This window comes from Symsagittifera roscoffensis, chromosome 3, assembly GCF_963678635.1.
Source record: "Symsagittifera roscoffensis chromosome 3, txSymRosc1.1, whole genome shotgun sequence".
Classification (NCBI taxonomy): Eukaryota; Metazoa; Xenacoelomorpha; order Acoela; family Convolutidae; genus Symsagittifera; species Symsagittifera roscoffensis.
In genome coordinates this window covers 3,002,272-3,028,057 of record NC_087064.1, presented here as the reverse complement: position 1 = coordinate 3,028,057, position 25,786 = coordinate 3,002,272, and the positions used below count along the sequence as shown (strand labels likewise).

The 25,786-nt window shown below is 33.2% G+C and overlaps 2 protein-coding genes across 3 annotated transcripts in view; one reads left to right on the top strand and one right to left on the bottom strand.

Annotated features, from left to right (window-relative positions):
* The window catches only part of LOC134842848 (EKC/KEOPS complex subunit Tp53rkb-like), a 391,122-nt gene that overhangs the window by 210,676 nt on the left and 154,660 nt on the right, over positions 1 to 25,786 (top strand). The window lies entirely within an intron of this gene.
* LOC134841320 (uncharacterized) overlaps positions 1 to 25,786 on the bottom strand; it is a gene marked incomplete at its 3' end in the record, with an annotated part of 41,901 nt that extends 16,115 nt beyond the window's left edge. Inside the window, 6 exon segments of the mRNA XM_063857224.1 lie at positions 13,285 to 13,428; positions 19,134 to 19,272; positions 21,573 to 21,794; positions 23,373 to 23,483; positions 23,926 to 24,003; positions 25,672 to 25,786. Coding sequence (XP_063713294.1) covers positions 13,285 to 13,428; positions 19,134 to 19,272; positions 21,573 to 21,794; positions 23,373 to 23,483; positions 23,926 to 23,943 — 634 coding nt within the window.

Here is a 25,786-nt window from a genome sequence, read left to right as displayed (position 1 = left end):
TTTTCCAATCGAAAAACATTATTTCTTGATATCCTTTATTTTTTGTGTCTGCTTTGCAGTTTGATGGGTTATTTATACCAATTTGTGGTATCCAGTGTTTATCGTGTATGTCATAAGTTAATCTTCCGTGTGCGCCGTTGTATGGGTATTTTTCATCTAGTTTTATATGTCCTTGATATCTTTCAAGTTCTGCTTGATGTACAGAATCTGCAAAAACTTGGAAATATACTAACTTTCTGTCGGTGTTTTTATTTCTTGTGATATTTAGTCTGAGTAACTCTTTTTTACAATCTTCGGGATTGAGATTTAAAAGTCGTTCGATATTACTCTGGTAGAATGATTCGTGGTCAAGTCGGTTTTTATTTCCATTTGAGACTTGTGAACAATGTACTTTCTTTTCGGAAAATGTTGCTGTGAATTTGTATCCTATAACTGTTGTTGCTCGGGTTTTTGAATAGAGTGTCGCTATTACATTTGTAGTTTCTATAGCTTGGGGTTCTGTTTCGCATTGTGATACTTGATTTATTGTATATTTGTGTAGTGTTTTTTGTTCATTTTCTTCACAATCGTAATGTGTTACTAATAAGTCTTGGGGTCCTGTGCGGGGAGAAGGATTTATGTTCTGGTCGGAAATTACTAGAAAAAAGAGTTGAAGAAAAATTAATATTTTTAGAATATACATGTGTATGATAACCCTGCGTATGGGTTATAAAATGTGATGTAACCAATTGTCTTTTTGGTATATCTGTCGTATTTATATATTACTTCAGTTGTTATAAATAGTGGTGGTAGTGATTGAGCTGTTATATTTGGTGGGTTTAATGGGTAAGGATGTTGAGCAATGTTGTTTAGTTTAACCGTGATTTCAAATTTTAATTGTAGACTATTTTGTTGGAGTATTTGGATGTTATGATCACGAATGTCTTCGTGGATATCTTGTCTATATTGTAATCTATTAAGTGCCCAGTTGTGTAGTCGGTTACTTTCTGGGCGCTGTCCAAATAATGGTGGAGGTGCTGTGAATGTATTCCAGTCTAATCTTAGAGGGATATTTGTTGATGATTGTTCTCGGTATCTAGCGTCGAGGTTATTTGGAAAATTAAAAGGAAAAGTTGTCGGTGAAATTTGGCTTATTGATGGTGTTGATGGTAGTGATAATGTTTCTGGTAGTGATGATGATGTTGTTGTATCGGTAGAAATATCTATTGGATCATTTATTAAATTAGGATTCACCTTGTGTGAATGATTGTGTTGTCCAATATGGTAGTCGTGATGTTTGGTTTGGGGGGTTAAAGGGATTTTCACGTATTTGTTCAGATGTTGGTGTTGAACCTAAGTAATCTGAGGGTAGACTTGAGGTGCTACATTGTGAAAAAAGCGTAGGGGTTTCTGGTAATATACCAATTGGGTTTTCCGGAGTACTTTGTGATGGGGATTGGGGTATATCAAAATGAACTCGGGGGGTTTGAAAATTTCTGTTTCGTCGTGGATGTATAATTTGTCTTTTTATTTCAACTGTATTTTGATTTTGACTAAGATTTGGTATTCTACTTAATTCTTGTGGTAGTGTTGGGTACAAGTTATATGTTGGTTCACTTAGAGGTGCTTGTCGTTGAACTGGTTCTAGTGGTTCAGATAAGCGAGCTTGTCGTTCTTCAAAGTTATATGGGTTATCTTGGAAAGAAATTCGTGTAGGTGTTTGGGGTTTTTGGGTAGTTGTAGGTGGTGTTGGGTTATCTTGGGATGATGTCGGTGAAGACTGACTGTGTGACTGTTGGTTAGCAATTTTTGATGGTTTTTGATCTATTTCTTTTAGTGAAAAACTTTATGTTTATTGTAGTATTCTTCTAGAAAAAGAATTAGAAGGATTGTTGCTAAGGCGAATGTGATGATTGCTTTCTTTATACATTTGCATATTGTCAAGATGAGGGATGATAGAAATGTTATAAAAATTACAAATAGTAAAAAAAATATCTGTTCTACTAAAAATGGTTCGTATCATTTAGATAAGTTTTGTGTCTCGTACCTGTGAATATGGTCAATGGCTTTTGAAAGTTGGAGGTATAGTTCAAATTTGGAATAGAAAATTAAAAAAATATTGCAAAAAATGATTAAGATTATTACAAAAGCTTCAAAGGTATCAAAAAGAAATATGAATAAAAGTTTAAATATTGTTAAAAAGTTTATGAAAATGTTGAGAATTATGTTGACTGATCGAGAGAAGAGCATTTAAGAAATGGCTTCTTGATCGAATATTTTTTGTTGTTTGGGGCAATTTTCAAGTGTGGTCGAATTATTTATTGGTTTTTTGACAAGTGGGTTGAGTTTTGTGAAAAATTGTTGGGGGCGAATTTTATGGTGTTCGGGAGGTCTTCTTTTTCTTTATTTTTATTTGTCAAGTGATCTGGGGTATTTTTGAGATTTTTATACTTTAGGCTAATTTAATATGGTCGTTCTTTTACTTTAGGCTAATTTAACATTTTTGTTTGGGGGGTATTTGAGGTCTGAGTTGGGGAAATATTGTTGATCTTTGGGTTATTAGATAAGGGAGGGATATTAATTTTAGTTGTCAAGTTGGAATGGTTTGCTTATTTTTGACCTGGAGGTCGTAAAGTTATAGTTATAGATATGCCTGGAGTTTAATATCTTTCGTCTAATTGGTTTGTGTTAGAGTTACAGAAGGTGACGGATTGAATGATTCTTATTGGCTAATTTTGAACTAGAATCGCTGCGTATTTGTCAGCATGTTATTTTGAAAAATGAAAGTTTAAAATGTTTCAGAGGTGCAAAGATTATTGATTGTAAAATTAAAGTTGTTTTTGTTATTCAACTTTCTTTAATATTTTAGATTGTGGAATGAATGTTTTGTAGTTTTTGCGTGGTTGATTTCTAAGTCGTGATGACTCTCTATGTTCTGATTTGTCGACTTGTTCTTGGGGTATAATTTTTTCTGTCATTTTTCTATTTTTTTTTCTTTTTGAGGTATATTTTGATCTAGCTTTTTTGTATTGTTTTTCGTTGTAGTTGATTTTTTATTTTGGTTTTCGAGGTGAATGCCATGTTGTTCTTTTGTTTCATTTTCCGTATGTGGGTTATTTTGAATAACTTTTAAACCTGTGAAAGAATATAACTGAGTTAGTTCGCGTAGTGCGTATTCTTTTGGGTAATAAGGTAATAGATTGTTTCGATGTTGAACAATTTCTTTTTGGTCTGAGTCGGTGATTTTATATGTTACGTCAGTGGGTTTGGCAATTATTTGGTATGGTCCTTAACGAAGGGGTTGTAATTTTTTAGAAATTCCTTTTTGAGTGTTAAAATTAGGTATTAAAACAAATGTTCCATTTTTTAAATCGGAGGCTGGTGTAAAGAGTGAATTTATTTGTTCATTAATGTTTTGCCTTTGTAACAACTTTTTTGTTACTTTTTGGTAAATTTCATTGTGTTTTTTATCTCTATTTAAAATCCATTCGGTGTGTGTACCGCAGGCTAATTTAAGAATTTGTGGGTGATGAAAATGATCTTCATCATGTGTGTGTAAAGGTAGGTTATAACAAATTGAGTCTTTATTCGGTTGACAATGACTTTGTGCATTTTTATGAGAGTTTGCTATAAACATAATTGGTTTGCGTGGCTTTTGATTAAAAACCATTTCATATGGTGACATTCCTAGAGTTGTCGTAATTTGTGAATTATATGCTAAGGGAAATAATTTTACATCTGTTGACCATTCGGTGTATCTTGTATCATTTCCATTGATGATACATCTAAGATATTCTTGTAGTGAACGGTTCATACCTTCGACTAAGCCGTTTGTCCAAGGTGCATGAGATGTACTTGGTTTGTGTTTAATGTTATATAAATGACATAGTGTGATGATTTCATTATTTATGAATTCTGTACCGTTGTCTGTAACTAAAATTTCGGGTAGTCCGAACTTGGCTATCCAGTGTTCATAAAGTGTTGTGTAAGCGTAATAAGCGTTACAATGTGGTACTGGGTTAAGTGCTACATAATGTGTAAATGCGTCAACAATTACCATAATGTAGGAGTTTCCTTCAGATGATGGTGAAATTGGTCCTTTTGTATCAAATGAAATACGATGGTTAAAGTATGAACTTTGTCCTTTAAAATCTTGTTTTTGTGCTATTTGTTTTTGATTTGGATAAGGTTTATTTAGCTGACATACTATACAATCATTGCATAGTACTTTTATCCAAATAGGTGCATTTGGGAAATAGAAATTTTGTATAAAATTTGAATATATTTTCTCTGATCCAGAGTGTCCTTTAATGTTTTGTGTATGTGAAATGTTAAAAGCTATGAGAATCATACTTAAAGGGAGACAGGGAACTGTAGATTCATTTAATTTGTATTCTAGAAGGTCTGTGTTTTCATTAATTGTTGTATTATTAAATTTTCGAAAATATCGGAGGAGTGTTTTATTTCCTAAAATTGTGGTATCTGCTTTTACGGGCTTAGTTTTGTATTTGTGCCATGATTTTAGTTGTCTAATTACTGGGTCAAGATTTTGATATTGTTTCAAGATTTCAATTTTAATTTTATCTGTTGGAGGGAGAAAAATATTTTCAATTTCTAATTTAGATAAAGGAATTGTGTCAAGTGGGTCATGGAGGTCAAAAACTTGATTTATTGTGTATTTTGAATCATCTGTTTGTGGTCCTGATAAATTTATTTTATCAGTTAGATTTTCTTTTTCAATTAACGGAAAAAGGTCTTTTTTATGCGAGTGTTGTTTTACTCTTTTTTGTTGGGTGTTATTTTTTATCCATTGTGAGTATGGAATTGGTTTGAAAGTTGATGTTCCAAGTAGATCAACTTCGTAGTGGTTATTTTGGCAATCTAAGTAAAGTGGGAAGTGTTGTAGGTTATTTATCTGTGATTGTTCAATGTCAGTTTTTACTGCATATTTGCATTCTAGTCGGGGTGATGTTTCGTTTTCTGCAAGGTAAAATTTTATATTCTTGGGTATTTCAACTGTAGTTTTTCGTGTAAGTAATTCAGGTGGTGTATTTCGACTTAATGTATCTGGTAAAGCAAGATTTTTTCCTGCTGTCCAAACTATATGTAAGTTTGGAAATTTCATTAGAATTAATTGAAATCTATAAACTCGGTGATTTGGGTTTGACTTTTGTGTAAAGAGAAAAATGATTGGTTTGTGATCTGTGAATAGAACTGTTGGATGTTTTGATCCAAATATCAAAAATTCATATTCTATAAGTGTATAAATTATAGCTGTACATTCTCTCATTAAAGTTGAGAGTCGTAGCTCTGCTTGAGTGAATAATCGAGAATTTGCTGATACAAGGTTCATTTTATTTGTACCATTGTGTGATTGTAATAATGCTGTGCCGATGCCAAAATTTGAAGCATCGCACATTGCATAGAATGGTTGATTTGGATCTGGAATTGTATTTGAAATTTTTTCAGTTAGGAGTTTTTTAATTTCTTCAAATCGTGTTTGATGTTCTGTATTCCATTCAAAATTATTTTGTTGTCTGAGGATATTATAGAATGGTCTTAAATATAATTGCATTTTATAAACGTAATTGCTTAGAAAATTCAACATTCCAAGGAATTCTTGGATTTTCTTTTTGTTTGTTGGTGGTTGAAGTTTTTGAATAGCATCAATGCGTAATTTTAATGGAGTCTTTCTTTCTATATTATGTCCTAAAAATTTAACTCGTGTTAAAAAGAAGTAAGACTTATCGGGGGCCGCCTTCAGATTTTCGTTCTGAAATATTTTGTGATAGTGTTCTAGAACTGTAAACATTTCTTCTTTTGTTTGTGATTGCATAAAAACATCGTCTAAATAGGTGATTGCGTTTTTCTTGAGTATTAGTGGTCTAAAAATTTTGCTCATAAAAGCTGAAAATGCTGCTGGTCCTATGGATATTCCATAGAATAGGCGGTTGAATTCATATTGTTGATTTCCAATAACAAATTGTGTTAAACGTCGTGATTGTTCATCTAGTGGCATTTGATTGTATGCACTATTCATATCTGCGGTTGTAAAGTATTTTCCGTTTATTTTTGTTAAAATAACTTGTAATGGTTCAATAGGCCAATTGCATTTTGATTCGTCTATTAGTGAATTAAGATATCTAGCGTCTAAAACTATTTTCAATGATTCTCCTTTTGCTAAGATGATAACAGGGTTAATAAATGTGTTAGCTTTTGGTTGTTCTTCTTTGTTTACCGGTGAGATATTTTTGTATTGCTCTAAAATATCGAGTAATCTGTTCACTTTATCGTGTAAATGAATTGGTACTTTACTTGCTCTTTGTTTTTTGAAAACTGCGTCAGGTTTTAACGGGAGATGTAGTGATGAACTGATTTTGCCAACATCGATTTTGGATGTTGCATAGACTGATGAATATTTTATTAGCTATTTGGCTAACTTATCAAATTCGTCTTGTGTTTTTTGTGAATGTTGGAAGTTAAACATTGTTAAAAATTTCTGTTGATCCTCTGTATAGTTATTTATGTTGAATGTAGGTTTGAAATATGGGGTTTTTGTGAAATAATCTGTATTTCTTTTTTCATTACTTATTATAATATTTATGGATAGTTCTTCGTTAAGAATTGTGGATTGACAAATATCTAATAATTGGAGTATATTATTTACGCGGTATGCTTTTTCATGCATTGGTGATATTGTAGCGTTGGTTTCGCAATATCCTAAAAGTCCTAAGGGTAATGTTACTTGATACGGTGTTTTGTTGTATACATGTAACGAAATGATGTCTGAATTCGTTTTTTTCAAATATTTGATGGATGAAATTGTGATTTTGAAAAACTTATGGATAGGTTTGAATTCAAAGTCTGACATAAAGAGTTTGTTGTTTATTTTGATTTTTATCATATTGGTGAACTTGTTTTATTGAAAAGTTATATAATTTTCCTGATAGTGGTTTCAGGTGTTTCCGTTGTTGGTTATAAATTGGATAAAATTTTGAAAAGAATGGTGGTTGATTATTTAATCTTTGAAAAAATGTTAGGGCTGTATTTTTTATTTTTGTGTACTTATCTTTGATTAGCATTTTACTGTTCAAGATGTTGATTGTTGGTATATATTTCGAGATAAATGGTATTCCAATGATATTGTGTTTAATATCAGTGATATGAAATATTTTTTTAAATGGCTTGTTTAAAATTTTATTTTGCTCCGTTGTTCTTGTGGGGAGACAAAATAATTGAACTTTTCCATAGTTTACTAATGTTGATCCTTGTGCTGTTGCTAGTTTACTGGAGGTTGCAAGAGGCGTTAAATTTGGGTGTAATGTTTTGATTTCATTCCATGTGGGAATGTTTATTATGTTTGATTCTGCTCCTGAATCAATTAAAAAATCAATTTCAAGATCTGGTGGTTGAAATTCTTTGTTTCTTGGACCTTCTAAAAGAAATGGTATTGTCCAAATTTTTTCTTTGGGTTGTTTTTTTGTACATTTTGGTAGATGTGATTTGTATTCAAGCATTTTGTTTTGTCATTTTCATTGGGTTTATTTACAGTATTAATTTCGTTAGTTTCTTGTGCCATTTGTGTAGTATGGATGGGTTCAATATAATAATTGTGAAGGAGTTCCAATTGATTTTCATATATATGTGATGAAAAAGGTTGTTCATATATAATAGGTTCGTAGTCGTTTTCGACTGCTATCATATTTATGGAGATAGTGTTTTCTGTATCACTTTCTGTGTCTGATGATTCACAGTTTATTTGATTTAGTTGTAGTTCGTTATTTCCTGTGTCGTCAATACCTGGGGGGTCTGATGTTGTTTCTTCATTTGATTGTACTTGATTAATATGTCTTTGATGTTTGGGTGTACTACTTCTGGAGCGATGTTTAGAATTATTATAATGATTTGATCTGTGATAGTTTGATCTGTTATATGAGTTATTTCTTGATCGATTGTTCGGGTAATTTTGATTTCGGTTGTTCGAATAACTTCTATTTCGACTATTTGAATAGTTTCTATTTCTATTATATGATGAGTTTCGTGATTGATTGTTTGGATAGTATTTATTTCGTATGTTGGATTGAAAATTGGATCCAGAAACAAATTGTGTTGTATTTGAATTTGATCTGGAGTAGTTATCTCGACTATTTGGTCGATTATAATGACTTTGTGAAGAATTCTGTGTATTTCTTCGTTCTGGTGATCTTCCTCTATAACTTGAGTTATATGGTGATTGATTTCTCGTGTAACTGGTGTTGTTCGGAAGTGGTTTTCCTGAACTGTTGTTGCTGTATACATTTTTGTTTGGTAGATTTTGATCTTTCTTCATATATTGATAGAATGATTTATTTGGTTCTTTATATTTTTGAGGTTTGTTTTGGTTATCCTGTTGTTTTTGTCGACATTCAGAAATACTATGTCCGTATCGTCGGCAATAATTACACCATTTTTTGAAAGATGGTTTGCCTTTAAAGTTTGGGTGTTTTTCATAAATATTTAGTATTTCAGTGATTTTTTCAACGAGGTCTGTATCTGATTCCTGTATGTTATTGATATTTGTGGTGTTTGTTTCGATTCGATTAACATATTGTAATTTCAGATTTTCTGTTTCTTCAAGTTTCATTGTGATTTCCGTTTGCTCTAGTTTGTCTACTAGTTTTCGAAAATCTAGATCGGGCTCTCGAATTGAGGAAGGATGTGATGCTCTCTTTTCTATTGCTATTTTTCTTAATTGAGGTGTTAAGGTCATCATTAAAATTTCTGTCATTTTTGTGTTTTTGTAGTCATGTGTATTTAATGAATATGCTTTTCGAACTTGTGTTTCGATACGTACTGCTAATTGTTTGATGGTTTCATTTGGTAATCTGCGAATTTCATTACATAAAACTCTTTGGTGTTGTTTATTTCTTTCGGAGTCAAACATTTTTGAAAATTCTTGTGTAAATCTTTTCCAATTTGATTTTATTTCTATAGGTAATACTGAAAACCATTTTTGGGCTGCGCCATCTAAGGTTGTTTGTATCAACGCTGTGCGTCGATGTATCCAATTTTGATATAGTGGTGTATTAATTGGTTCAGGTCCTATATTTAAAATTAAATTTGCTGTAACTGCATTTAAATAATCTTCTACAGAATATTCAGGGTCTGTTCCTGTGAATACCATTAATGGTTTATTTGATGTTATTGATGATCCACCCATAAGGTATGGATTCATTGTCATTTGTAGTGATTCTGCGGCATTTGGCAATTGTGAAAAAATTGAAAGTTGATTTTTTGTTATTTCGTGTTGTTGAAGGTAATATGGGAGTGGTATTTCACTTTGCATTTGAGTTGGTTGATACGAGTGTGTGATCATTGGGTTTTGTGGCTGAATTGGTTGAAAAGATTGTTTATTAGTTGGGTTTTGCATTTGTATTGGTTGTTGATTTTGTGTATCTGTTGGATGTGGAGAAAAAATTCTATGATATGTATATGGTTTTTGCACTCCTTGTCCGCGATATTCTTGAGTATATGGTGCAAATATATCTGGTTGTAAATAATCATCATCAGAGGATAAGTAATCCGTATGATGAGGTGCTTGCTTTTTATTTTTATTTTGCTGAAAGAATGGGTAATTTTCACTACGATCCTGTGGAGGATGTGAATTAGTTTGAAAATTTACTGAGTTGGTTGTTGTCATTGGGTTATCCCAATATCGAGATCTTATCTGATTATTATTATTTTTTCGTGAGGGATAGTTTGTTATTGATGAATGTGCGTAATTATAATTGTGTTCTGCAAAAGTGTTTCTTGTGAACGTTCTTCGTGTTTTTGACGGTACTGTCATAGGTCTAAATGTTTGATAGTCCATTTGTGAATATTTTGGAGCAACCGAAGGTTTAACGGTTGATTGTAAGGTTACTTGTGCTAGTGAAGTGTTTGTATTTTTGGTGTTGTTAAATTTGGACGTATAGGTGAAATACTTTGTTGTTGTAGTTGTTGTTGTTTGGACGATTTCTTCATTTATGAAGTGTGATGGTGTTTGAATATCTTGTTGTGTAAGATTCCTAGTTCCATTAAGGTTTTCATTGTGTATGACGGTCGAATTTAAACTGTTATTTCGCGTATCAGGTAAAAATGTATTGTAGTTTAATGGTGTTGCATCAATGGTTAATGGTACTACTCTTACATAATCTCTTTGATAAGATATTGTACTTATTGCTTGACTTGAGATTGTTTGTGGGATATTTATAAATGCATGATGAGACCATTCGGGGTCCCAAACGTAGTCTGACTGTTCTGTGATGGCGCTATCATCGTTTGAATTTTGAGGTCTGAAATTTTTTCTTGCTTGCGAAATTAAATCTATATTATGTGTGAAATAATCTATTGTAAACCATGCCAAAATTTTTTGTAAGTCATGTTTTGTATGTTGTGAAACTTCGTCTTTAGTGAAATTTTCTTTAATTATATGTAGGAAAGTTGAAAATAGTGTGATTTCATGTCGTACTTTTGTATGTTTGGATGTCTCAGTTGGTGAGATATTTGGAATTTCTGTTTTTTCTAATATTGAAATATAACTATATTTTATTGCAAAAACTTCGTTAGTAAATATGGAGTTTGCTCTTTGTGAGTTATGATATTGTACGCTTTTAATATATTCTAAGAATACTTTTGAAAATTTTAAGTCAAGATCGTCTGTTTGAATTACATATTTCCGGTGATTCGGATTTGGTGTACTGAATTCTATAGTGTAGATTCCGTATTGTTGTGTTAAATTACATATATCTTTCAGATAATGTTCTATAATTTGTCTTTTGATTTTTACATCTAGGAATTCTGTTTTGCATGGGCTGATTCCGGTTTCAAACAAAATTAGGAGTAAATTCTTGCAAAAGTCATGCTGTCCTCTATTATCGGGTTCATCTACGAGGAAGGGGTAAATATCGTCGTCATCTGGACTATCGTCACTTTGAGTGTGACTGTGGCTCATTTTTTCGTTTAATGACTGTTAATATGTAACTATCGATGTGTCTAATTGGTTGATTCCAATTATACAAGTGTACTGGTTTGTGTTTATATTGCTTCTTTATTCTTCTTTTTCCTCTTTTTGATGAATTTGAAGTTGTTTCTGAATCGAAAAAATATAATTGATCGTGAATGGGACAATTTTTATCAATTGATTCTTTTAATTTACAAAGTTCGTCTAAATTGCTGGCTTCTGATTCTGAAAATGCGTTTCTATTTTTGGAAAATCTTTTTCGTGTGATTTGTCTTTGTTTGTTTATTATTTTTCTTTTTATTGTTTGTCGTTTTGTTCTAATATATCCAACTGTTTGTGTATGAGGTGTGATTACAAGATCATATTTTTTGTTATCTATTTCACAGTTGTGTAAAACGATTGTTTGTTTATTTCCTAGATTTTTGAATGACATAAGGTTTAGAATGAGAGATGCAAAAGGTTGTTAGATGATTTCTACTTTCTTAAACTGTTAGTCCTTACGATTTTTTTGGTTAGCTTAACCTGGGTCTATTTGTTCAGGGTTGGAGAGAAAAGTATATCAATTCCGAAGAATGATTTTTTACTTTCTCGTGGCTAGTATAAGCTAAGGTGTTAACTTACCTAATCTTACTTAGGGGTAGTGATTGTGTTCAAGGGTTGGAGAATAGTAAATCGATCCACAAGGTTCAGGTAAAATTAGAACGCGAGTAGTTCGTTAGATACTATTTTAAACTTACTAAGTCTAAGATTTATCCTGGGTCTGGTAAGAGGGGGGTTCAAGTGAAGGATGAATAACCGAAGTTCTTAACTGTTTATCCTAATTTGAATGGTTAGTTTTGTTCAAAAATTTCTATTAGTCTTGGGTTTTTTGGAAGGGTTGGATAGTGAATCGATGTTTGAGGTCGTTAGACAATTGCTAAGTGGGTGGGGGAGAATAAAATTGTTCTTTTTGATCCAAGGATAGGCCTTGATGATCAAGTTTTAAATTTAGTGAAATAGAAAATTAATTAATTAAGATCCAAGGATAAGCCTTGATGATCTGATTTTAAAATTAAGTGAAGTTAAGTTTAAATTGGTTTAAATTTATTTAAGAAAAAGATTTAGTTTTTTAATGATATTAGTGAGCTTATGATTGTTGTTATGTTTAGGTGATGAAGCTGGGACAACAGATGATTTTATGATTACTAACAATTTTTTGTCATGCTACTAATTTGTATTTTTATTTTCAATAAATATTTTTCAAACATGTTTTATATAAGACTGCAGAAATTAGGAAAACGATATGAGATCTTTTTATCAATCGTTATTGTATATTAATAATTTTGTTTAGCGCCTGAACTGATCATGAAGATTGACTTCAAAATTTTATGTTTGCAAATGAAAATCTAAATTCATTGCTAATAAGATTCTAAATATATAAGTTTGTGTTGGCTTTTGCCGTACAATCATAAAACTATTTGGTAAGTTTCTACTTTGTCGTATGTCGTCTCTTGTTCGAGGTCTTCTTCCAATTCCGGGTAGTTCTATTATCGTTCGGAATATCGGCTCTGATCTATTGAGTCGTAGAGACATTTCGATAAAATTATTGTCGTATAACATTTTGAAAATGTTTTGTCTAATTTCTGATCTATTTTTGGTTAATTCTAAGCTATTAGGGTCTTATTCGAGCCTTATGGTCGCACCAGATGAGTTAGAACCGATGTGGTTAACTCATAGAGTAATTTCGGATAGGGTACACCGTCTGCTCGTCACGCTATCTTATTTTCGGCCGGATAGATTCGTGCAACTTCTTAGTCTAATACCGATCCCAATCTTACTCTTATACTATCTAGTCTCAGGTTGTTTAACTAGTCTCTGCTAGGCTCAATAGATCTAGGGTATACTGGTTTATTGCGGCTGCTGAAGTTCTCTTGGAGAGGCAACTAATTTCTAAGTTAAATTCAAATCTCTCTGGTGCTGAAATTACAAGTAATTTCAGCACTTACAAATAAGTGGGTTGTTAGTTAGATGGATCATGATTGGTTAATATTAAATACTTTACAGTGGTAAAATATCTAATTTATCCAATCATAAAATATAGTTTAGATCAGGTTCCATAACTTCTAAATTTATAAGGCCAAAACACACAACATTGGAAATATATCGAGATATCAAAACTTTATCCTGTAGCTGAAGGCGTCTTTTACACAAATGCGTCTCTCAGTTTTTTTATTTCATGAAAAATGCGTTTCTGAAACAAGGTCTTCTCGTAATCGGGGTCGACTCTCGTTTGAGAAAGCAAAGCATTAAACAGGAAAATGGCCAAAAAAATTAAAATATCGTACTCTGCTCGTCTGTGACGACGTATACTGCGCGTATGATGATGGCGGGTACATCTCGCGCCCCGTCTATGTCTCCGAAGGCCGAGGGGTCCAAGTGAGAGAAGTGGAACTTCTCATGGGACACTAGGATGTCAAACTCCTTTCTGCCTGCAAACGAAATAACTATCTTATAACTCGATAAAAAGTATTTAACAAATCTTTCTAACTTCAATCTACAGTCACGCTTATTTGACTGCAATGCAATATATACTTAATGTTGTTTAACAATCACCTCCCCCCATTGGAAAAGGAGGGGAGTTTCGTTGCAAGGTACAAAATTATCATATGCTTAACCGTTCAATTGGTTCTGTATAGGGGTAGCAATTCTTTACTACGCACTACGGGGGGTAATTGATAAGATCCTATTTCGTTGTAAAGGGCAAAGTTATGGTCCCTATTCCTAATCGTGCTTGTCTATCATAACGATGTACCATATGAAGACCATGCCTCATGAAATATAATCCCAATACGTGTTCTTTTTGGTAATTGTTGCGACCACTGAAAGTAGGGAGAAAACTTGTCCTCGGGTTTTTTTTTTCGTTTTTTTTTGCCCGCATTGACAAACTTGAGATTGAAGTTCATTTAAACTGTCTTTTATACAGAAAACATAATGTATAAAAAATCAATTTACGGTAGACCATTTAGATACGTAAATTATTTTAGGATGGATTTAAACCGACTTTAACGGTAGGAAACCAATCGAAATCTTTGCCTGAAAAATTGATTTCAAGGGATTTTTGCAAAGTAAAGGAATTCATCAAAATTTGAACAATACTGATTTCTTTTTACTAGTGTTTTCGTTTCGAAACTTGGGCTACATTTTTTAACAATGGAAGACCTCAATCAGAGCTACACGCATATTTTTTTCCTTTTTTTTCTGAAGTTTGAAACTTGGGCTACTTTTTTTCTGAAGTTTGAGGAGAGCCAAAAATTTTCGAGTCAATTTTCATCAACTTGATTATAAAGTCAATCCAGTTCTTGACAAGGGTTTCTCTCAAAACAAAAACAAATTTTAGCCGAAATTTCTCCTCTGCTAAAAAATCAAAGTATAATTCATTGTTTTGCGCGGTAGTATTGGTTTTTAGCTGAGTAGTGTTGACATCTGTAGTCTTTGAACCTTTTCAAAAATTTTGCGAAGCAAATAGTCATTAGCAATAATAGATACTTTGTTTTTTGATGAACGCTTAAACTACTAATTTGATGGTGAAAATCTTTTCCTCACCTTCGCTCAGATGAGACAGTTGTGAAAGACCTCATTTCAAAAATATCTACTTATATTATTATTTTATTTTATCAGTTATTTCAAGAAACGGGTCTTTTAATGTTCTGAGTTTCATTGTTCTGTTGTTTTTTCACTCCAATTTTGACATTACGATCAGCCAGTTTAAAACGGAGACTTTTGTACGGTCTGAGAGTTATTGGCGTTTTGAGCAAAAAATAAATAAATAAAACACGCTTTCCTCTTGATATTTTTTATTTCGACTTTTGAAAATTGTAAGGAAGGTATATGAACAAGGTGTTTTTTTATTCAGACCAATTCTCAAAAAAATTGCTCCCGGGTGATCGATCCATGGAGATTCGTGTTCTCAGAAAGGGAGCACTCACCGCTACACTATACTGATGTAAAGAGTGCAGCGAAACGCTCCTTAATGAACTAACGCGACTATAAGAGCGCTGTGATACTTTGATGGCGAAAATTTAACGCGCACTATTTACGCGTGACGAATTATGCCACACTGAAACATCGTTTCAAATTCAATTGAGGCAGTCTAATTCGTCTTATTAATTCCACACACGACTCCTAATTTTAAAAAAATATTATGGAAAATAGAAACTAGACCAAATAAAATGATTAAAATTTGAACTATATCTAATAGTTTTAATTTATTTTAAATATAGTGGATTCAATTTTCATAGGCTAAAAATGATTCAAACCTATTGAAACATTTTTTAGTATTGCTTTCATGATTTTTGCCGCTTCAACATGTAGACTCATTTTAATACAGTTTAACATCGTTTCCTCTTTTCTGTTGGTTGTATTTCTGAATTTGAGTTTTTGTTTTAAAAACATTTCGATTTGAGTTTTTATTGTTCCAACTTTCGATACGAAAGTAACGGAATATTTGTGCTCGGGGTGGGTTTTTTTTTTTTCAGACAAGTTTCGACTTTTTAACTAGACATTTTCGACGGAATTTTTTATATCATTCAAAAGGTTTTGTTGTCCTCAGCTTAAATTTGAAAAGATATTTCACCTGCGATGATTTTTCGTAAAGTTATGAGGGTTTAAACATTGCCATTTTGACCAATTTGGGACAATTAACGCGCGATATAATTCGCGCTATTAACGCGTAAGCGGAGATTTAATCCGTCATATAAATCGTTCCAAATTGGCTGAACGAAGCTTATTTGCCATAATTGATTTGTTACAAGGAACAAAATCTATCTTTTTATACTTTATATGGCGTGTGGGGGGATGATTTTCATAGAAAATTTCAAATTTTAAAAAAAAAATTTCATTTTATTTTTTTTAATGTTATTGCTGCTGCTCAATAAACCTGAAAAGGCAGTCGGAACATTCAGGGCTTCGCCCTGATACGAGTAGTGTTGTTTAAATTTGAGAATGTTGGAAATTTTTTTTTTCGGTTTGATAGTAGACACGCGACTACTTTCAGGGACAAATGGATTGCAGTCAATTTTATACAGATAAATTAACGATCTCTTTTAAAAATTGATTTAAATCGGTTTAAGCCAGTTGAAATTTGTACAAAAATCGAAAAAATCTATCCAAATAACCATATTTTTTATGTAGTCTAAATCAAATTGAATTAGATTTTTTACCGCTGATTGTTAAGACCAATTTTGTTTGTAAAAAAATTGAATAAAATTATTAGAAGTTGTATTCAGGCTATATGTGGAGCTAAGGCGAGCGGTGGTGAAGTAGGGGAGCGGTGGTGAAGTGGTTACGTCTCCGCCTCTCAGTCGAAAGGTCGGATGTTCGAGGCCCACCATGATCCGTGCTCGTTGCTTGAGGGTGAAGCAACATTACCCAGCCCAGAAAAATAACCAAAAAAATTGCATGTAGTTCTTAAACAGGGGCACAACAGCGGTTCGCCGTGATAAGCTATGCAGCTGTTGTGCTGGTCCTTTCCACCGTGGATAAATGGTCCTATATGCAGATCTTCTAGAGTCGTTCGACTACCAACTATTATGCACAAATTGGAAATAAAAGTTCCATGTAGGCTTTTCAGTTGATTTTTTATGTCTGTTTTTCAGTGCTGATATATCAGCCTACAAAAACCATGAGTTTAACTTATATGCGAAACTTTTGCAGCAAAAATTAACTCATACACTAAGTTTTTTAATTTCTTTATTCACTGACTTTATAAAACTGCGATAAAACTTTTGATTATAAACTTGAAATACATTTGAAGAGTTGTGCTGATTTTTACTTTTTTATTACCGCTTTGATTGCAACCCTTTGATTGCAAAAGGTTTAAGTGAAACCTTGAAACTTACGGATTGCGAAGAGGAACTATCCTCAAAGGGCTGCAGCTCACTGTAAGACTGGCACAGGTTTTTTCTTATTACAAATACTTTCGCTCAAACATTCAAACAGTAGGATAAACTAAAATAACTTATGTTTCGCTGAGAATTTGATTAGTTCTGGTGTCCTTCGAAACTCCATTTGAATCAACTTTATTTGATTTTTAGGGCATATATCAATTTTTTTACGACCATTTAAGTTTGAAATTCATCGTAAAACGAGTTACTTGATCAAATAGACTTTATGAAACCAATTTTATAGTGTTGTATAACATCTATAAATATCGAATTAATTGATCATATTTTTTTTTCGCCGGGCGTAGGACAACAGGCACTAAGACCTTCAGCCGAAAATACTTTGAGCCCATTTTGAAGGTTTGAAATTGCATGAAAATGTGACTAATTTTTAAAAAATCATTTGAGGTGATTACAAAATTAAGTTTGTAAACTAGTAGTTTAGTTTTATATCTGAGGATCGTTAAATGAGGCGGTTTTAGATATGCCTAATTATAAACTGAAAAATGCTATACACAATAATTTATGTTTGAACATTCTAAAGATTCTTTGAAAAACTTTGAAACAGATATAAAAAGCATGACATATTTAATCACTTCAAGCTTCTAATTTCTCTTTCACAATTTTTCAGAAAAAAAACTATATTTTTCAGAATGAGGAAATATAATGCCTAATTTGAAGTTATAAAATTCGACTGTGTTCGACTCCGTGTCTGTATAAAACAGTCCCATACAAAACAGTCCAATAAAAAACAGTCCGGAAAAATACAAAAAAAACACCCGAAACAGAGCAGTCCGAAAAACAGTCGCAAGTAATGATTGTTTTAACAAGCCCGGCAGGCCGAGAATTGTCCTTTGCTCATTTTGTCAAAAATTCTTATCATAGTTTCATATATGAAGTCTATGGAAAAAATGCTTCTCACAGAAAATTCATACAAAACTTAAAAAGTGTTTTAAAAGTTTTTAATGAACATTTAATTGCCTCTTTTGAAGCTTTCTGGTCATTAAAAAAATGATTGAAAATTTTTTATAAAAAATGTTCATCATACAATTTTCATGTATGAAAATTATAAATTAATCATTTTGTCACAGAAAAAATAAAATTTTCAAAAATAACCAAAAAAACGTGTCTGGGTAATTTTAAATAGATTTAAATAAACATATCTATGATAGAGAGCGTTTTGACAATCAAAAACATAATTTTAATTTCTGTCAGAAAAATGCTAATCATAAAGTTTTCATATATGAAAATTGTACGATATGCATTTTCTCATAAACAAAAAAAAAATTGAGGTAAAAAATTTTTTAATCCCTTTGGCTGCAAACTTGCTTTTGTGCTAAAATATAAATTTTACAAAAAAAAAATTACATGCAAAATTTGACATTTTTGTGTTTTTAACGTAGTCCATGATGAGCTTTTTCACCCAAAAAATTCAAAAATCACAAGAAAGTGTTTTTTTTTGTAAACACGATTATTATCTTTTGTTTCATTTGCTAAAATAAAAATAAATTTTTGAAAAAACAGGCCTTTTTTTCTCAACCATCAAAATTTTCAAACTAAAAGTTATCTAGCCATAATCAAAAAGTTACTTTTTTGGTAAATATTTCCATGTGAAAATGTTTACATTAACTATTATGGCTAAAATCAACAAATGCAGTTATTCTGCGTGATAACTGCCAGTTACACTCTGGGTTTTTTATGACAAAAAACCCTTGGTTAGTGTTTCGGTTGAAACACGAAATTTGGAACCAAAATTTTTTTTGTATTTTCATTTATGGAAAAAATGCTTGTCATACAATTTCATAAATGGAAAAAATACTTGTCATACAATTTCATATATGGAAAAAATGCTTATCATACAATTTCATAAATGGAAAAAATACTTATCATACAATTTCATATATGGAAAAAATGCTTATCATACAATTTCATATATGGAAAAAATGCTTATTGTATGAAAATTGTATGATTAGCATTTTTCCATACATTTGATATAGGCAATTGTATGATAAGCATTTTCGGTGTGGAGAAATGTAAGATTTTCGGTTTATGGAGGTCAACCCGGGGTGTTTGGACTTACTTAGACTTAGAAACTTAATAAGTCTTGATATTTTAAATTATTTAAGAATTTGACATAAATGACGTCTTTTTTTCGATAATTAAGTCTTAGTTCGTTATTTTCGAAAATAATATAAGATTTCCCAACCCTGCAAACAAAGAGTGTTGGCTGAATGGCATTATGTGGTTGAAAGTACCTTGTTTCTCATGGTTGATGGTGCCGGTGACAATTTTGTTGCTGCCTGTGAATGCGATGGATCTCACCTTGCTCCCCCCGTAGAACACAGTGGTGATGAGCTGCACATTGTGGGGCATGAAGTTGTCAATCAACTTCAACTAAACCACACAACAGCAGAGCCACGTCAATTATATCAACGAGTATTTTAGAATTATTGCAATTAAAGGGGATGTCTTTAGTTCCCCCTTCCCGCTAGTTTAAAACAATCGATCGGATCTTTAACTTTTCACCCTTTTGCGATTTTCAACCAATCAACGTCCAAAGATGACTGATCTTTCCAGTTAATTGCTTTCAGATTTTTAAACTTAAAATTGCATGACCCGGAGTGTTGGCTACGGTGACATTCGGGGTGAGGGAGCGTTGTATCAATCAGTGTTTACGACGTTAATCTGTCCCTTTCCTATTCTGCTGTTCGATTCAATTTGTACCGCGTTGATAACTCTTATCAGCGGATCAAAAGTTTATTGTAAAACAAGAGTATTACAATCAGGTACTAGACAGTTTCTAGTTGCTCGATCAGAATATAAAATATTTTTAAAGCATTTCCGAGCAAGTTTTCTTCTGCAAATTGACGTATGCATAAAAAATATTTAATAATTGTAGCTCAACTTCAACTTCAAACGGGCTTATTTTTGAAGCTTATTTAATAATAGCAGTCCAAACAAATTCCCCTCGCTTGCATTTGAAATGACTACATTATAACTAGCAATGCGTATAAATTGCTATAAATAGTATATATCCTCGCTCAGGAGTAATCGCGCATGACAGAGGACCGTTGGTCGATGGTTAAATTAGCCAAAAATAATAATAAATTCAATGCGTTAGAAGATTTTCTGTTTGTTTTAAAGCCTTTAGTGTTTATCTATTTAATTATCTCCTCCTTTTAGCAAATGAAGAGGTTGAGGTGAAACAAGCGTTAATAGTTAAATTCCTAATTCACTATTTATCGTTATTTTAACCGCTTGATAACTCTTATCTGCGGCCCAAAAGTTTATGTTTGTAAGCAAGTGTTACAATCGGAACATAGACAATGCAATAACCGGCTGTTTGATTCTTTCTCGTCAATTATAACATTCTACTCAAAATTGCAAACAACTAATCTATGCGCACAACAAAAAAAAATTAAAATTGAACAAAATTTCGAATCGTTGAAAAGCATTTGATCATGCTTCCAATAATTCTGTTAGTTCAAACTATTTCCTCTACCTTTGCATTTGAACTGACTGCATTATAAATAGCCGAGTGCTGGGAATTATACGTTGCCATGATAAATTGGTCGCATGCTTTGGTCGCTGTTCTCAGTAAGCAGACAAACTACACCGCCGATAAGATAGAAGACGTAAAAATTAAAGTGAATCAAGGCTTTGTTTGATATGGCAGAAATTACTAATCGTAAAAAAGGTTCGGATATAAAATTAGAAACAAGACTTGCTCGTATATCAGGGCAAAGTCCTGAATGTTCCGACTGCCAATTGAAAAGTTTTTTGAAAAATAATTGAAAATAAAGACGATTTTTTTTCATCAATTTATACCCCCACACGCTACGTTAAATACTAAGGGTGTGTTTAGCGTCTCGTATCGTGATAATGGGATTAAATTACTGACCTCAATTCAGTTTGGAACTCATTAACTGTTCCGACTTTCGAAGAAAACGGAATATTTATGCTGTGGTGTATTTTTTTATTCAGTCAATTTTCGCCGATCGAAATAATAGTTTTCAACAAAAATTTTGGATCTTGTTAACTATTTCCTCCCATATGGTACCTTGTAACGAATACCTTGTGCAATATATTGCACTTTAATTATCCCAAATTGGCCAAATCAGGAATTTTTAAATCCTCATATTACGAAAAATGATCAGTAGTAGAAACCAGGGGCGGATGTAGGATTTTCTCGAGGAGGGGGGGGGGGGGGGGGTTGGATTTTCAAATTTTTTTAATGTCGATCATTGTTTTTCTGAGCTCTCCTAAAGCACTTAAAAAAAGCCGTTTTGGCCAAATTTTCAGCGCCGCAGGCAATTTTTTTTTGAAAAAACAGGCCAAAAAAGCCGTTTTTGAGCACTTTTTGGAAAATTTTAACAAAAAAAATCGTGTTTTTTTGGCGCGCGCTCCCCCTGAGAGTTAGTATATTTTGGCGCCCAAGGCGCGTTTAGAAAAATTTTAGGATCGATCGGCCAAAAATGGATTTTTTAAAAAGTACCAAAGGGGGGAGGGACCCTTTGTGTCGGCAGGAGGTCGAATCCCTGAGGGGGGTGGGGGAAGGGGGCGTCCGCCTTCCGCCCCCCCCCTAAATCCGCCCCTGGTAGAAACCATAGGGGTGGCGATGGTTAAGTTGATCACCTTTTACTGACCCAAATATCAAACTTGTCTGTGTCGCAAAATATCTAATCAACGCTAACCATATGCGATTCTCTCAATGTTGTGACGTCATTTAGACTCTGTTGACCTTTGAGCTCGGCCTCCGCAATAGAGGTCATTGTCCTGCGATCCGCCTCTGAGTGTGCCGAGTTATCCGCTGCCGGATCGTCTGACTCCTCACCCGACGGAGATGCAGCCGCGGGTGATTTGCCTTCGGCTCTTGAGGCCACCCGTGCGTGTGCTTTAGCCGAAGCTCTTTTGGCCTAAAATCAATGTGCTGTTTTGCCATATTTCAGAATGTATTCTGTTTAAAATTAGGGGTCTTTTCGGTTACACCCCCTAAATTATGAAAAAATGAAATGAAAATTTGGACGTTTAGGGGGGAGGATGTTAACTTGATCCGAAAATTTTTATTATATAATTGGGACAATGTGACTAGGAAATGCACAATATTAGTATGGCACTGGTAAAAACGAACCATTTTCACTTAATTTAGTCTCAAACTGACTTGTTTCTCCAATTTTCGCCAATTTTCTGAGCATAAATTTCATTAAAAGGATGCTTAATAATGCATTTTAAATTGTCGTTAAGTTCGCATTATTTGACTATTTCTATCTTGATTTAACGCTCGGGATATCAGCCCTGTTATTTCAAAGAAAATCAGACAAACTTTGTAGGAAAAACTTTAACTTTTATTTTTTATCATTTAGGGGGTATAAGCGAAAAGACCCAAATTAGGGCTCTTTTCCACTTTCCCTCCACCTTTGAATTTCAATTTTGGAAGACTACTTTAAAGTTGTCGTAAATGCAATGAAACTTGGCATGGCGAACAAACCAACAATTGTGAACAGATTAGATTCTTCATAGCTCACGTCGTAACTTAACGTGTTTGGCCATAATTACACATAAAACAACAAAAAAAAACAGAAAATTAGAGTGGAAAAGAGCCAAATTTAGAAACACTCATTTGTATGAAGGCACGTTACAAGTGGGATAGAGGGGTCCAGGTAAAAACCAAAAAAAAACATTTTCTCAAAAGTAACTAATCTGCCTCATATGCGCTATCCATTGAATATACTTTAAGTGACATCACCGAAGTAATAAATTGATCAAGTTTGAGGCACTCTATATACATTAGATACCCGTTTGTTTCTTGGAACCCTTTATCAGACTTGTACCAAAGGCTCGATTTGAAAAGAACTTCTTTGAAACGCTCTATTCTCAGAGCGAAAAGCAATCAGAGGGTAGAAGTTCAGACAGCGTGTTCAAACATAGTTTGGCGGGATAATTGGTGTTTTCTGGGATCTACTTAACAATTCCCCCCCCCCCCCCCCCTTTGGTATCTACTTAAGAATTGTCACCCCCATTAATAAAAGCAGTAAATTAGCACTGAGCTTTCTATTGAGAATTAGAATTTTGCTGCATTCTGATTGGTCGAAAATGCGTTATTTTAATCTACTTAACAATTGCCCCCCCCCCCCCTTTCTTAAAGGGGGAGGTGGGGGGAATTGTTAAGTAGATCCGTTTTCTGTTATACGGTTATTTAAACATAAAAGAACAAAGATAACGGATCTACCTAAAAATCTCCTCTTTTCAAGAAAGGGGGGACAATTGTTAAGTAGATTAAGTTGGTAGAATTTTTGATCAATCAGAAAGCAGCAAAATTCGAATTTTCAGTAAAAAGTTATAGTGCTAATTTACTGTATTTATTAATATAGGGATGGAGATTCTTTACTAGATACCATAAGGTTTTTACCATAGGGGGGAGTTCGCTAAGTTGATCCAAGATAACATTAAACACCGCCCCCAGACCCCCAACTTTCACCCCCCTCTCTGCTGACCTCTTCATTGAGGAGCTGTTCGTATGTCTTGGCAATCTTCCGCAGACTCAGATACACTTTGTATCTCCTCATCGCAAATGGACTGATCTCGTAGGGCTGCACCAGGGGCTCCTAGAGATCAAAAACACACATGCTTCAAGGAAGATCACCTATAGTACTTTTCGAACGCTTGCCCGTTGCCCGGGTTGAGGTGTTTGAATTAAGTTTTGACTGACTCGATCTAAAAGAGCTGTTTCAAAAAAAAGAGCTATAGCAAATGTCTCCCATAATACCGATTTTGGGTATAATTCCGAAATAAAGTGAAGATTTTTTGCCTGAAGCTTTAAGCTTGTATTGGATAAAGTTTAGCTCCTCTGCTATAAAAGCCCCGAAATTTGTTAACCTTGTTGATTTATTGTAATGAAAATTCGCGATTTCCTTTATTTTCCCGTTTTAAGATCAAATTTTCCCAAAAAAACTAGCTTTGAGGCTTTTATTGGATTAAATATTACTCCTATTTGCCCTTTTTATAAAAGCGTACTCGACAACCCCCCCCCCCCCACCCTCCGTTTACCTTGCGATGTGGCGGCATGCCTGCGTTCACAGTTGGTCTGAACAGACCTCCGTCGTCCTCAGGGGGGACTTCTTCTTCCTAAACGATACAATGGACAATTACAAAACAAATTTTCAAATTTAGAGCGAAAAAGTTGAGAATATTCAGAATATTCAGAACGGTGACGGTTTCACATTATGTATAATTCTCAGTTCTCATAATGCATAAATTTTGAAGTCTTTGTTGTTTTGGGCGGTTATCAGTTAAGTTCGGTTAAAGCCATTACTAGTCGGAGATGTGTCTGAGGGTCTTTTCAGATGCCCCCTAAATTATGATAAATGAAAGAATAACGAAAAAATTTATTATGTAATTGGATTCATGTAACAGAGAGGGTCGGAATTTGAGAATGGGAGAATCAACCGTACAAATATCCCCCGTACAAATTGATTATGGGTATGGAATTTTTTAACGATTTTTTTTTCCTTTTTCTAGACATTTTTCAATTGTTTTCGATTTTACATTACTATGGTTGTCGAATATGCCTAGGTTTTGTTTGTTCGTTCAGATCTTTTTATCACACCATGCAGAAACATGAAAAAAAATCTTTGTATTTTTTAAGAGAATGGTCGGAACATTCTGTGCTGCTTGCACATAACCGGCTATCCTTGTTGTAATTACTATTTGCAGAAATCTTCCAAAATTTGTCGATTGAAGCTCCTACAAATGTTCGTCGTAATTAGAGGGGATAAAACTTTGCCCGAAGGAAGTCTAGATAAAAAGTCTGCTTAACCTATGTTTGTCTCAGATAACTGGGAAATTATAAAGCTAAATGGTGAAAATTGATTCTTGGTTTTTGGTTTGTTTTCGAGTGAATAAAATAAGCGAGCAAGTGTATTTTGATTTGCAACCAAAGTATTTACGACAAATAATCATCCGAATGAGTCGAGTGATGTTAAAACTTTAAATGAGGAGGTTTCAGTCGAGATTTGAACGATATTAGAAAAATTTCAAGAATCACTACCAGTGTTGAGAAAAACTGGTTTAAAAATTTTGAGTTTCAGTCTAATCCCGAGCAAGTAAAGCCAGTGACCAGGCTTATTGTAGAAGCATGAGCTATCAAAGTTTAGTTTTACTCCAGTACAGTTTTTGTTTGACATTTTTCAAGCGCCACATTTTGAAAGAAAAAAATAAAAATTCAAAACAATTTCTGACAAATTTTTTTTTTCAAAAATGTAATTTTTTTAAAAGTTTTTTTTTCATGTCATTTCTTGACAAAACCTTTGTCGGCTTCTAAGCCATTAAAATAAGCTATTGTAAGCCTGCTCGCAAGCTTTATTTACTCGAATTAAAACAAAAAACCAAAATTTTCAACCAATTTTTCCCGACACTAGAAAATATATTTTTTTGAATTTTCTTAACGTCGTTCGAATTACAGTTGTATGGGCTTTAGCTTTTCAAATGGTCGGAACAAAAAAACATGAAAATTGTTTAATGTATTTTTATAAGACGGAATATGGTCGGAACATTCTGTGATACTCGCACATCAATCGGCTGTCCTTGTTTTATCTTTTTTTTTAGCTAGCAATGAGAATTTAACTTTCTAAAAACCTTTTCTTAGCCTAATCAAGAAATCAATTTAAAACAAACTTTTTTTTCATATATCCAAAAATTTTAGCAGGTTATCTGAATAATTGAAAACAGTTTTCATTCCTTATAAATGTCCCCTTGCTTACACTTTGTTTGAATTTCATCGTCAGAAGGACTGACCTTGTAGTTGAAGTGTGGCGTGGCCCCCCTCTCGTCCAACTCATCTGGGTTGGGCAGGGCAACATGCAGCACTTGCTTGCTTTCGAGGGGGTCTGATATGCTTGAGAGTCAGCTC